Source organism: Doryrhamphus excisus, linkage group LG9, assembly GCF_037039965.1.
Source record: "Doryrhamphus excisus strain RoL-2023G ecotype Guam linkage group LG9, RoL_Dexc_Guam_v1.1, whole genome shotgun sequence".
Taxonomy (NCBI): Eukaryota; Metazoa; Chordata; class Actinopteri; order Syngnathiformes; family Syngnathidae; genus Doryrhamphus; species Doryrhamphus excisus.
In genome coordinates, this window is record NC_136365.1 from 6,271,569 (window position 1) to 6,285,784 (window position 14,216).

General features: G+C 38.8%; 2 protein-coding genes across 2 annotated transcripts; one reads left to right on the plus strand and one right to left on the minus strand.

The window, feature by feature from the left end:
• Window positions 1–309: 309 nt before the first annotated feature.
• Window positions 310–6,452, minus strand: erp27 (endoplasmic reticulum protein 27). Its single transcript, XM_058081874.2, has 7 exons — window positions 6,287–6,452; window positions 4,988–5,073; window positions 2,788–2,925; window positions 2,595–2,711; window positions 2,399–2,524; window positions 1,197–1,394; window positions 310–389 (listed from the first exon to the last, which is right to left on the minus strand). Exons 1-7 carry the CDS (start codon window positions 6,351–6,353, stop codon window positions 348–350), a joined length of 774 nt encoding a protein of 257 aa, XP_057937857.2. The 5' UTR covers window positions 6,354–6,452; the 3' UTR covers window positions 310–347.
• A 5,083-nt stretch (window positions 6,453–11,535) lies between these two features.
• pde6ha (phosphodiesterase 6H, cGMP-specific, cone, gamma, paralog a) lies at window positions 11,536–13,532 on the plus strand. Its single transcript, XM_058046185.2, has 3 exons — window positions 11,536–11,637; window positions 12,743–12,861; window positions 12,929–13,532. Exons 2-3 carry the CDS (start codon window positions 12,752–12,754, stop codon window positions 13,044–13,046), a joined length of 228 nt encoding a protein of 75 aa, XP_057902168.1. The 5' UTR covers window positions 11,536–11,637; window positions 12,743–12,751; the 3' UTR covers window positions 13,047–13,532.
• The last annotated feature ends 684 nt before the right edge of the window (window positions 13,533–14,216 follow it).

Consider the following 14,216-nt stretch of genomic DNA (forward strand, 5'->3'; position numbering starts at 1 on the left):
TTGGCTGGTGTAGGTGATGACCTTTGACCGCCGTCCAGAGTGTCCTCGGTGTCTTCCTGCTCTGTTGTGTGTCACTCTCCCTCAAGTGGTTGTGTTGTGGTCGTGACTATGACATTTGCGGGCAGACTGAAAACCCATGCCAGCCTTTTCTGCAACTTGTTGGCCGCCGTCACGCGGTCAGCCAAAACAGGCCGCAGACGGCCTCACTGAGGACCGTTTGAGCAGACAAAACACGAGAAGACACACCATGGGCAGTCGTGCAGCTGAGGATGCAAAGGTTTCCTCTGGCAGAGAACACACTCAACTTTTACTCTTTGTTTTTATTCACTTTTCAACTTGTATCAGTCTTATAGCTCTGTTTTGCCTTCTGGTCCAGCTTGCTTCACATCCTGAAAAAACAGCAAATGCAATTTTTACCTACAATTCATTAGGGCAGTTATGATATGTTTTAGAAAATTAAATGCTACACTGTTTGGAACATTTAAATTTGAATTCATTTTTGCACTCACAACTTAACTTTTGGTGCTACTTTTTGGAGTATTTTGATACTAGGGTGTTACCTCTCTACAGGAAGGGAAATGAAAAATATTGGGTTAATTTTCCCTTTGCAGCAATGATGGCTTGCAGCTAAGGGTGTAGTCCAGGGGTCTCAAACATGCAGCCCGCGAGCCAAATGTGGGCCGCAGGACACTATTTTGAGGCCCCCGCCTTGATATGAAAGTTTAATGTTAGTGCGGCCCGCGCAAGTTTGATATGGATGCTGTATGGTATCATGTACCCAGAAAAAATTATTCCGTTTGATTAATATTCATGTTAAAGGTTAAATAACTGTTAATAGTTATCCTCCCTATCCGTGTGGAAGTGGTAAGTTTTTGGCTATTTAAGTTTAAAGGAAATAAGCTCTCTAGTTTGCGAGTTAGCATGTGTCTCAAGACCCTGCAGTTGCGCAATATGTTTTAAATAAAAAAAGTATAAATGTGACTATAGTCGTGTTTTGTCATGTCTACAGGGCTCTAATAATGCTTTGTTCATTTTAATCTGAAAAAAATAATTTGTCTACCCACCAACTATATGTGGTTTCTTAAGGTTTTTTTTGCCGTTTTATTTAAAAAGTGCTAAGGGTATACAAGAAGCGTACTACACCAGTGGTAAGACATGATAACCGTTGACATTACATTATTTCAGTGGTTGCTCACCTTCAGCTCCCCTCGCAAGAAGGAATGACAGAACTCTCGCACATGCTCAGTAGAAACGGGTCCTTCTGGCAGGAGCCACTTCATGTCAGAGTCCCCGTCGTAGATGCCGACACGTGGGAGGTCCTTAGGTCTGAGTCCAAAGTATCCCAGTGACCGCGAGTTGGACGTGACGGCTCCATCGATGAGCACGAATAAGAACTTAAAAACAGGTTGGTTAGTTTGATTGGATAAGAGAAGCAAAGCGTCTATTTTTTTCTTATTAAATACACCTCTAAAATTGACACCTCAGCTCAGTGTGCTTTTTTTCCATGTGTTATTGTGATGGCACCACAGATGAATACCAGGGATGAACCAGAAATAGAAAATGGTAATGGTAATGGTTTTATTTCATTTAACATGTATCAGATTACAATTGAGTGCATCCCATAATCAAAAAGGAGTAAGAAAAAGCAAAGCTTATTAAATCGTACCCCTCCATCTGGTACTTTTACAATCAGTAATTGTTACATTTGTTCACTTCCTGCTTTCCATAATACAGTTTAAAGTTTTTTTTTATATATTTTTTAATAATTATAAATAAATAATGATTTTTTTTTAAGAATGCACCTCGTACTGAAGTACAAGGTGATATGACCATACAATGACATAATGGGTACCACTATATTGACAGTTACTATGGTACCCATTATGGTGTAATGGGTAATAATGGGTACCATAATTGTACCGATTGACATCCAGATGGATTTTGCTGGTACCTTCGGTACGAGGTGCATTATTAAAAAAAATAATTATTATTTATTATAATTATTTAAAAAATTATAAAAAAAACAAAAACAAAAAAACCTTAAACTGTATTATGGAAAGCAGGAAGTGAACAAATGTAACAGTTACTGATTGTAAAAGTACCAGATGGAGGGGTAGGATTTAATAAGCAAATATATTACCAGCAAAATCCATCTGGATGTCAATTGGTACAACTATGGTACCCATTATTACCCATTACACCATAATGGGTACCATAGTAACTGTCAATATAGTGGTACCCATTATGTCATTGTAAAATGTAAAGTGGAACCTATCAGGGCCTAGGAAAGGGGTAAACACATCTGCATCCTGGCTGCTCAGTACCATTTGGTTATCATCAAAAACACACACTTCTTTTTTCACTTGACGGCGATTCAGACATCGTAGAGCTTGCTCACCTTGCCTGTGAACTCCGGAGCTAAAGCCACTAGCTTCTCTTTCAGCTCGGTATATTCTTTGCTCCCCCTGTTGGCAAAGAGCAGGAGGTGCGTCTTCACCTCTGAGTTGAAGATGCCCACGGCTGTCTACGGAGAGAGATTTAGTTAAGGAGGAGTAAGAGATCATTTTTAAGATCATACATCTGAATGAACCCACCACTTGACTGTATTCTGTCACGTATCGGACCTCGTTTACAATGATGAAGTTGACAAGACCGTCAGTTTCCAGCTTCTTGGCCTCAGCAACGACAAGGTTCTCTTGATGGTTATCTGCCTGGACACATGGCACACGTTTCAGTATTGTCAAAATCTCATAACATCTAATAAGACACATGCATCCATGAGGGTACCTTCCTGAAAAGGCTGATGGTGTCTGATTTGATGCCATAGTCGGCCCACACCTCCTTCTCAAAACTAGTGGCCACCGGGACGGAATCGACCCGCTTTGCAGCTTCCAGAAGTTCTCTGTAGCCGAGACTCTCCTCTCCCTGCAATGCAGTAGTTACTTTATTTCTGTACACAAACACAAGTGCAACATAGTAAAGCTGTTGATGCACATTTCACTATACACAGGAAGCGTGTATACAAAAAATGTAAAACTATTCACTGGTAAATACTGTTCCGTTTTGTATAAAAGCTACAAGTATTCACAGTACTGCTTTGGTAAATATGCTAAATGTCAAACATGTGACACCGAGACACCAAGCAACAGCATTCTATTACATAGTATTTTAAAAAAGAGGCATCCATCCATGGAGACTATCCCAGCAAGAGGAAGGGTACACGCCACGCCAATCACAGGGCATATATAGTCAAACAACCATTCACACTCACATTCATACCTATGGACAATTTGGAGTCACCAATTAACTTTGCATGTTTTTGGAATGTGGGAGGAAACCCACTCATGCGCGGGGAGAACATGCAAACTCCACACAGAGATGCTCGAGTAGGGAATCAAACTTGTGTCTCCTAGCCTGCGTGTTAACCACTCGGCAATGAGAAATTACATGAAATGTAATTTATGAGAACTATCAATGTGTAATAACATCTTTGTTGGTGTGATCTGGGTATTGCTATGATATGATGTGATATATTAACAATCATTATTATTATTCATAAGTATGGACAAGTCCAAATATATTTTTTTTTCTGCAAAATCCATCTGGATGTCTGTTTTCATTCCCACACTGATTCATACCTGTGGACAATTTGGAGTCACCAATTAACCTAGCATGTTTTTGGAATGTGGGAGGAAACCCACGCATGCACGGGGAGAACATGCAAACTCCACACAGAGATGCTCGAGTAGGGAATCAAACTTGTGTCTCCTAGCCTGCGTGTTAACCACTCGGCAATGAGAAATTACATGAAATGTAAATTATGAGAACTATCAATGTCTAATAACATCTTTGTTGGTGTGATCTGGGTATTGCTATGATATGATGTGATATATTAACAATCATTATTATTATTCATAAGTATGGACAAATCCAAATATATATTTTTTTCTGCAAAATCCATCTGGATGTCTGTTTTCATTCCCACTCTCTGATTCATACCTGTGGATAATTTGGAGTCACCAATTAACCTAGCATGTTTTTGGAATGTGGGAGGAAACCCACGCATGCACGGGGAGAACATGCAAACTCCACACAGAGATGCCCGAGTAGGGAATCAAACCTGTGTTTCCTAGCCTGCGTGTTAACCACTCGTCAATGAGGAATTACATGAAATGTGATTATGAGAACTATTAACATCTTTGTTGGTGTGATCTGGGCATTGCTATGATATGATGTGATATATTAACAATCATTATTATTATTCATAAGTATGGACAAATCCAAATATAATTTTTTTTCTGCAAATTCCATGTGGATGTCTGTTTTCATTCCCACACTCTGAATGTAAAAGGAACGGGCGATGGGAGGATTCTGGGCCACATTTAAACCGTTGAAGCACATCAAGAGTCTGTGCGGCTTCCTTTCCCTTCATTTCTTCTTCAAAACCAAAACGAAAAATGCAATTGAAGGAGCGACCGTGGTCGTAAAAGAGCGCAAGTGAGCTGGAAAAAAAATTGCAGGAATGAGCACAGACTTTAAATGGGAGCTATTTGCGAGACACCATTACACACATTTCTGTCACTAGCCAGTAAAAATAAGTACACTATGAGCTAATCCAATGAGGTTCATTTAGCCTTCATTTATCATTACAATACATTCTTAACTGTTCTTTCTTCAGAGCAGCTTTTCATACCTGACATTTTACACTGCTCGCTTGCACTATGAGCTATTTTGTAATTCTTATTTATACCAGAAACTAGCTTCACCCACAAGCCTTCAAAGTGGCCGAGCGTCTCCCCTCCCACAGGTGTGGCAGGGACAGTTATATCAAAGAACCAGCAAGATGTGAATGAATGGTGGGACCTCCGCATCGTCTCTTAATTTGGCTCTTTTATGTCTGGTTTGTGGCACGGAAGAGTGATACAAGAAGTCATGAAAAAGTTCTCATCTGTTCCATCTGAGTGCAGATGTTAGTCTGTTTTCTGACCTCCAGGAATCCAATGATCACCACTTCAGCAGACTCGATGAAGGCCTCTGCAGCTCTTCTGTCGTTCAGCTTGGGTGGCATCCCATCTGAGAAAAAGCACATCAGCAGTTACATCAGCAGTCATTTTGAGTGTCTTACATTCCACTTTAGTATTTTTTATCAATACTGTAAGCCTGTTTTTAAATATCTACCATAAATTCTGGTCTGTTTATAAGCCGCTCCTTTTTTCTTAAACTTTGAACCCTGCAGCTTCTACAGTCTACAACTCTTTCCTTGGCAGGAGCATATCAGGAAAACACGGCTGTCAATCCATTGGAAATAACAGGAGGTCATTACTGACTCACAGTGTCGTCTTGTAAAGAACACTAAAATCATCACACAGTACCTTAACACTCAAAAGGTACCAAGGAGATGTACAAATAGCAATACAAGTTAAAAATGTAAAGTTTTCTCATGATGCATTTTGTCCAAGAAAAGCGTTCATTGGTGCCTCCAGAGCGCTGCAAAGATATCAGCCTCCCGCTGGCGTCATATGGCGTCCTCTGGTGGACAGAAGCAGCATTGCAGCACCAATCATGCATCCATCCATTCATTTCCAATGGCAATTGTCCTTCAATGAAATGTGGGGGTTGCGCGGTATGCTGGAGCCTATCCCAGGTGACTTCCTTTGGGAGAGAGGCGAGGTACACCCTGGACTTGTCACCAGCCAATCACAGGGCAGCTCATTTTTGTAAATAATAATATAGAAATAGAAACTAAAATAAAAGTATTCATTCATTCATTTGTGAATTTTCTACCGCTTATCCTCACGAGGGTCACGGGGGTGCTGGAGCCTATCCCAGCTGTCTTCGGGCGAGAGGCGGTGTACAGCCAATCACAGGGCAGCTCATTTTTGTAAATAATAATATAAAAATATAAACTAAAATAAAAGTAAATAAATAAAATTAAACAATAATTGTATGAAAACATTAGGCCTGCTTTCAAAAGAACGTTACAGACAAAGTTAGCATAGCATAGCATAGCATAGCCTGCATATATCAAACAATGTTGGATTGGTTTGAGCGTTTTATAAACAAAAGTTGAAAGTCAAAGTGAATCCTTTAAATTTTATGGACATCTATGGTGTAAAAATTATATTAATCTACTATGGAGCACCAACTACTGGCCCGGCATGCACATTACATTTTTTCACATGTTGAGCATGTAACATTTAAACTGTGTAAATGTCAAACATCATAAAGCTGTGAAAAGGAGCCATGATCTTTCCATGCAGTACACGTGTTGGATCAGTTTAGTTACCTTTCTCATTGGCAATGACGGATGACACCAGGACAAAGGAGAAAAGTCCAATTAGCATTTTTTTCATTGGAGTCTCCACGGCTTTTATAGAAAGAGTGAACTGAAATGTTTTGCAGCTTTTGGACTTATTAGCCGCATGCGGTGGTGGTAACCGTAGTAGTGGAGGCAGTTGTGATAAGAGGTTTCTTGGGAACCGGACAGTTGTTCTTGATAGGTTTGACTGCCGGGACATATTAGATGACGTGTCGCCTCTGGACAGGGGACAATGTTGGGCTTTTTTTTTCCCATACTTGCCAATATTAGTATTTGGAAATAGTGGACATTTTAAGCGGCATGAAAAAATGGATGGATGGATGGACATTTTAGAGGATATGATGAATCATGGATCTCCCTCCAAGCCTCCCCGACACACGGGTTGGGAGGGAAGGGGTGCTGGTATAAAAACATAACTGCCTCCTTTGGTGCAACCATGTTATTTTCCTGGTGTGCTTTTACTGTATTTTACACTGGGTGTTGTCTTATTGTGTTTTAAGGTGTCTTAAGGTATCTTAAGTTGTCTGGGTGGTGACATTTTCCCCCTGGAAAACGACAGAGTTGACAGTGATGGTCTTTTGAAGGTAGAATCAACCAATAGGCGTCCTTTCTTACATTACATAGCCTTAGTTTTTATAATAATGTTTAATAGTTCCAATGCAAATACTATTCATGTTGCCAGATAATAAAAATACAAATCCTATATGCATATGAATCGAATATGGTATTTTTCCAACAATATTTTTACTATAAATTTAAACTGGTATGACCAATTATTAATTAATTATTAAATATTAATTAAATTATTAATTAAAAATATATAGAAATTCATACATACACACATATGTACATATTTGGGGATTTTGCCCATCATCTACAGTCCTTGATATGAACACATATCTTTCTCTTTCTATAAAAACAGCCAAAAAGAGTCAGCTAATTTATGCACGTAATGGGAAACACCTCTGCCGCCGACAATAACCGCTATTAAAAGCTTTTTGGAATACCTGCGTCCCATGATGTGCATTATTAGCTGCCTCTTTTTAGCTGTTTTTAATGACCATGGGTTACAATACAATAAGGCTACTGTAATTCCTCCCAATGTTTTAATTACAAGGGCAAAATCATCTAATCATCTTATCCTACATAAGCTCCTAATGTGGTGACCTTCTCAAGAAGAATTCTGGTTGCATTTTGGTTTGTTGTCCACATGGGGGACACAATCCTTGTATTAGACCCCATCCTGTATCTTGTATCTTTAATCCTGTATCTTTAATTAAAAATTTAATAATGATGGTCATGGTTTGGTTGTTTCTGGTATTCTTTGAGGAACAACGTTTCTTGTACAATTCAACATATCTGAAAAGTAGTAGACAAAAGCAAAACTTATAATCATAGCTTGGTTTCTTCCTGTCTTTAACATGTTAAATACATGTTAAAGTCAATTGAAATAAACAAAGATAAAGATAAGTGGAAGAATATTCATGAGTGTACACAAATCCAAAGTAAAAAATACACATAATTAAAGACAACATATATATTTTAGGGGAAATTTCATATTACAAATACATGTGTTAATAAAAAAAAAAAAAAATCTCTGTGTGGAGTTTGTATGTTGTCCTCGTGCGTGGGTTTCCTCCCACATTCCAAAAACTTGTTCGGTTTATTAGCGACTCCAAATTGTCCATAGGTATGAATGTGAGTGTGAATGGTTGTTTGTCTATATGTGCCCTGTGATTGGCTGGCGACCAGTCCAGGGTGTACCCTGCCTCTCACCCAAAGACAGCTGGGATAGGCTCCAGCACCCCCGCGACCCTCGTGAGGAAAAAGCGTTAGAAAATGAATGAATGAAAACAAAACAAAGTCTTTTTTTCTTTAAATACAAAGAAGTTTGGTGTTAAAAAATGTAAAAGTTACCCTGGCATCCTTTGATTGTTCAGTAAGACGTTTTAAGTTGCCTACAGACAGGATGTTAGCAGTACAATAGTTGGCCACAAACATGCTGATGGACGTAATAAGTCCTGTATGCTTATCAGTTTGCGTGCGACATTCCAGCAGCTCAAGCTGACAACTTGATTCTTCTTTGAAGAGAGTTTAGCAGTAAGAGAACATCATGATGTAATGCAGGTAAACCTCAGCTTGCTGGATTACTCTCAGCTCCCAACTCTGCAGCTATTTGACAAAGATCCCTTACACAACCTATAACTCGCTTGACCTCACGACATGTGTTGGTAATCCTAAGACCCTGTTGTTGATGCAGCAAGCTTATGCAATGTGCCCTGCTCATTTAGAATACAGAACAAGAGAAAAACATTCTGGCAACAACAACGACAAAAAATAAATATTGAAGTAATCAGCCATCATAAAACGCTTAGTCATTGTCATAGATGTTTCAAATAAGGTCATAATGAATGATGAAGGTCTAATGCAGGGGTCTCAAACTCAATTTACCTGGGGGCCACTGGAGCTAGGGTCTGGCTGAGAACTGGGCTGCATCAGGTTTTCCAAAAAAACCCAAAAAAAACACATTTATTAAAAACAAAAAAATTTTAAAAACTTCACTTTGGTTCCAATTTTCTACAAGAAAAGCTCTGATAAAACATTCCACTGTTCTCAAATATCTTACTTTTTATTTTTCTACACAAAATAAGATGAAAAATAAATAAACAAATCAAGAATAAAGAAAATAAATCAATCAGTAATAAATAAATATAATAATAATAATAAAACGGCAAATAAAAAAAACTTAAGAAACCACATATAGTTGGTGGGTAGACAAATTTTTTCAGATTAAAACGAACAAAGCATTATTAGAGCCCTGTAGACATGACAAAACACGACTATGGTCACATTTATACTTTTTTTATTTACAACATATTGCGCAACTGCAGGGTCTTGAGACACATGCTAACTCGCAAACTAGAGAGCTAGCAACCTAAACGGTAGCCTTCAAGTTATTTCCTTTAAACTTAAATAGCCAAAAACTTACCACTTCCACACGGATAGGGAGGATAACTATTAACAGTTATTTAACCTTTAACATGAACATTAATCAAACGTAATAATTTTTTCTGGGTACATGATACCATACAGCATCCATATCAAACATTAAACTTTCATATCAAGGCGGGGGCCTCAAACGAGTGTCCTGCGGGCCACATTTGGCCCACGTGCCGCGTGTTTGAGCCCCCTGGTCTAATGTGCAATTAACATTCTTAACTGTCCACAAAAGCATCAAAAGAACATAACAATAGAAGTGATTTATTGGCAATCTGTGGAGACCGCACTAACATCCCCCCCCAATAAGAGAAACTATACATACATTTAAATATATGTTACAATGTTGGTGCGGGGAGTACTCAATGTACAGTGTATACTATATATACAGTACTATATGTGTTGGCCACATAAGAATTTCACTTGTGCACGGACACTGTGGCACTGAAGGGTCAACTAGAATACAACCGATGGAAGGAAAGAATGTGTGCTATTTTACATTTATTGCCAAGATATATTTCATGTCCTTTTCCTGTGTCCTTGCTCAGGAGGCCGGCTGGTGGCGGTGGTGTTGGGGGGGTCGGGGGGGTGGGGGGGAACAATAAAGTAACAATGCATGTATTTACAGGTCATTGTGTAATATTTTCATCTCATTGTACTTTGTGTGGCTGCACGGCGGTTGAGCGGTTAGCACGCAGGCCTCACAGCTAGGAGACCCAAGTTCAATTCCACCCTCGGCCATCTCTGTGTGGAGTTGTGCCCTGTGCCCTGTGATTGGCTGGTGACCAGTCCAGGGTGTATCTCGCCTCTCACCCGAAGACAGCTGGGATAGGCTCCAGCACCCCCGCGACCCACAGCCAATCACAGGGCACATATAGTCAAACAACCATTCACACTCACATTCATACCTATGGACAATTTGGAATCAGCAATTAACCTAGCATGTTTTTGGAATGTGGGAGGAACCTGGAATACCCGGAGAAGACCCACGCATGCACGGGGAGAACATGCAAACGCCACACAAATATGTCCAAGTGGAGAATCGAACCTGTGTGGTCCCCGCGCCAACCACCGTGCATCCCTAAAATACTCACATGTTCAATATTGTTTTTTTGCTGAAAAACAACATACCGATATTGTCTGACTTTTGTCTAAAGTTTGTCTAAACTTTTGTCTAAAATTGTTTAATTCAATATTCGATACCATAATATGACATACTGTATCTCCTGTGGTGGAATAAACACATATGTGTTGTTTTTAAACAGCCCAACACATTCTAAAATACAATTCAACAGAAAACTTAAAAAACAACAACAACTAACAGTAACAAAGAGTAGTAATTTTATGAGAATGATGTCAAAATACTGCATTTGGAGAATTAAAGTTATACTACAAACAAACAAAATATTTGATAAGCCATTTAAAAGTAATTATATAATGTGAAAAAGTGTATATACACTCATTTAATACATTCCATCCCACAACATATTTATGTGTTTTTTTTGTGCATGGGGCAAATAGAGATGATGATGCAACTCTAGACTAAGGCATTAACATTTCAGGGCACTTTTAAAGCATGTAAAAAAAAGCTGCAAAGTTGCAGAAGTGCATTTGATAAGAGCCTGGTGTCGATGGAAGAATCACACCAGTGGAAGTGAGAAGTGAGAGAGCATGGAGTCATGCACTGAAGGGGAATTTTAACACGCGCGCACACACGTGTGCCCAAGTGTGACACATGTCGAAGTGAAAGTGTGTACCTTTTCACAAAAAGCTGGTTTTCTCCATTTTATTTTTTAGTCGGGAACTAAAATTTCCCTGAAACTTACCTATGTTCTACAGCTGATTACTAAAGAATGGAAAAAGGTAGAAACAAACTATTGATATTGATATAGCCATAAAACACAATATTATGTGTGCCACCCTTGGTTTAGAGTGACTATGTATGAATTTTTAGCATGTATTGAAGTAAACATACTTTTTCTTATATGAGGCCTGGGGTTTATAAAGATTGTATACGCCCTTATATTATTTTTTTATTCAAGAGTAACACAGACACGTTAAACATTGCCATCGGTTTGTTGAGAATGACTATGCATACATCCTTATGTAAGAATGTCCACTCAGTCTTCTCACATGGAAACCCACCCCTCACCCTGCAAACTAAAATAACATTAAGGCCAATTAGCGACCCCGAGGTGGGACATGTACCTGCCAGGGGGATTAGCAGTACCGGTATAAAAGAGACGAGAGGAGAACAAACGGCACAAAGACGCAAAGTAAGACGGCAGAAAAGAAGGACGTGAGAAAGTCAGCATCAGCAGGTAAGACGGCACTTTCTTCTTTCAGCGTTAAACTAAAGTGACATTGAAAGGAGACTATGTTAGCGGCCTTTGTTATTCTTTAGTCATACTTGCCTTCAATTCATTTGGAGCTGTTTATTACCAATCATTTGACATGGCAGCATTCAAAAAATTGCATGCTTTTTCCTTCATTTAGTCAAAAAAAAAGCAAAAAAATAGAACATTTACATTACAGAATATTTTCAGTAATAGTGTTGTATTTACCTTTTTTGTTTTACATTTTGTATATGTGTTTAGAATATTACTGAGCACAAAAAACTTTTTTTCAGCCATGCTCAAGAAAGACATCACAATTCAGTATGTCTGAAAAGCAGTAGGAAGAAGCTGAGCTTGTTTAATTCTACAGAAAAATAAAAAGTAAATATCTTTTTTTACATTTTTCAGTTTTTTTAAACTTTGATTAAAAAAATATTAGAAATCCTTATTTTTTACTTTGTGTTTATTACTAGCAAAGATGAACTTATATTGTTTAAAAACAGTTTGAAGTCCTTATCTGACTGGATGCAACACAAACCACTTCTGTCTGCATTCTTTTTATGTATATAAAAATAATTCATCTATCTGAAAATTAATGATCTGCAAGAGGAAAACTTATTCAGTTTGTGTTAATGGGTGGGAAATTTATACTTATAATTTACACTTCAGTTAAGTCGGTCAAAAAAAAACAAAAAACTTCCAATTTCCAAATGAAATCAGGTAACATAAAGTATGCAGAAAATTTAATCTACAAGAAGAAATGAGTCTGTGACTTAGTCACAATAAATAAATTATAATAAATAATAAATAACGTTGCAATCATTGTGGTGGACCATTTCTCTGCAAGAAATGTTACATAAAAAAAGATGTCAGTTGTCCAGAACACAAACCACCTTAAAGTGTGTGTGTGTGTGTGTGTGTGTAAGTGAGGCAGTAGGTGAATGGTAGCTATTCTGGTGTTGACTCATAATCTAAAGCCAGAGAGCTAAAAATAGCTTTGACCACTTAAGACCACTCCATGCGCAGGTGAGATCATCCCAAAGAGCCTTAGAGGAAAAGCACTTAAGCACTTCTAAACTTGTGTTTCCAGCAAATAACAATGGCAGACACAGCAGTTGCGACCCCCGCCGACAAGAAGGCTCCCCCCAAATTCAAGCAGAGGACCACTCGCACGTTCAAGAGCAAGGCCCCTAAACCAGGCCAGAAGGGGTCAGTATACTTTAGGTTGTCCATAGCAACCGTCACGGTGCGTTCATGGTGTGTTTTCCGTGTGCAGATTCGGAGACGACATTCCCGGCATGGAGGGCCTGGGCACGGACATCACGGTGGTCTGTCCTTGGGAGGCCTTTGGTGACATGGAGCTCAGTGATCTGGCTAAATACGGAATTGTTTAGAAGGCCTCCTCCACCGATGTCATTCCTTTCTGCTCTGATTTACCTCAAACCTGTTCTCCACTTGACCCCCCCACCCCTTACCAAACTACCTCATGTCATCTTAGGCACAAAAATGTCATCTTGTGTAGCCCACACTAATGCAAATGTACCATATACTACTGTATAGCATACATACAGTACATATACCGAAATACTACAGTTGTATGTGACACCCCCTCCCTCGTCACTTTGCACTTTTAGATGCATCTTTAATGTCCTTTAATGTGTCTATTAGCACTTGTGATAATTTTCTATCACCATTGCCTCCTGTATCCACTTTCCTTTTCCTGCCTTTATTGCTCCACGGCACCACCCCTTCTTTTGAGCTATGATTTATGTATTGTACAGATGTATATTTATTTTCATGAGCTACTTCATACGAGTGTCAGTCTGCATGACACAATAGCAATGGCAGCCATGCACAGTCATTAAAGACCTGTTCCCAGAGGAGTGTCTTTTGGTGTTTTATGTTTTACTCATCTATTACCTGGCAGGATGCAAAAAGTGGTTCAATTTGGCATTTTTTGACCACTCGGAGCAACACAAATCATTTAAATTCGACATTAAAAGTGTGATTTGGTCATGTGGACACAAATTAAAGCTGAACTTACTGGTAGAAACGTGCACAAAGTTTAATAAGCAGGCAACTGTTCAACTTAGCAAGTGTTTCCAATGCCTCTGCTGCCCTCTAGCGGCTAGGAGTGAACTGCAACTACATGCACTAATCCCAGCGTACAACTACATATTAGCCTAACACCATAGAGCTATGGTGCTTAGTTAATTGTTTGAAATACATTTTTGGGGGTCTGACTTCCATTTTTTCTTTTTGCCTTTTTACTTAGAACCTCCAGTTGTAAAAATGCACAATGTACATCCATGCAATTTTTCAACTGGTCTTAAAATGTTGATGAGTGTAATAGTTTCAAGCAGTTTCCCCCCATGGGAAATGACAGCAATTAAATGAATAAGTTCCAGACAGTTACTAGTCATGACCATATAAGCTTTATTTACTGTACAGCGGCTTTGAAATCCAAAGTTTTGTGCAACTTAAGGATTTTTTTTTCTCTCCTGAAAATGCTAATTCTGAACTCTGACTTTATATAAGTGATTAAAAAAAACAGTGTATACTAT

Bases quoted from the DNA above. Each gene is read 5' to 3' on its own strand.
- erp27 (XM_058081874.2), bottom strand. From the start codon at position 6,353: ATGAAAAAAATGCTAATTGGACTTTTCTCCTTTGTCCTGGTGTCATCC. The intron at 1,395-2,398 runs GTGAGCAAGCTC...CCTGTTTTTAAG, and splicing joins CTCCGGAGTTCACAGGCAAG to TTCTTATTCGTGCTCATCGA. The intron at 390-1,196 runs GTGAGCAACCAC...CTGTTTTTTCAG, and splicing joins TCTTGCGAGGGGAGCTGAAG to GATGTGAAGCAAGCTGGACC.
- pde6ha (XM_058046185.2), top strand. From the start codon at position 12,752: ATGGCAGACACAGCAGTTGCGACCCCCGCCGACAAGAAGGCTCCCCCC. The intron at 12,862-12,928 runs GTCAGTATACTT...TTCCGTGTGCAG, and splicing joins CCTAAACCAGGCCAGAAGGG to ATTCGGAGACGACATTCCCG.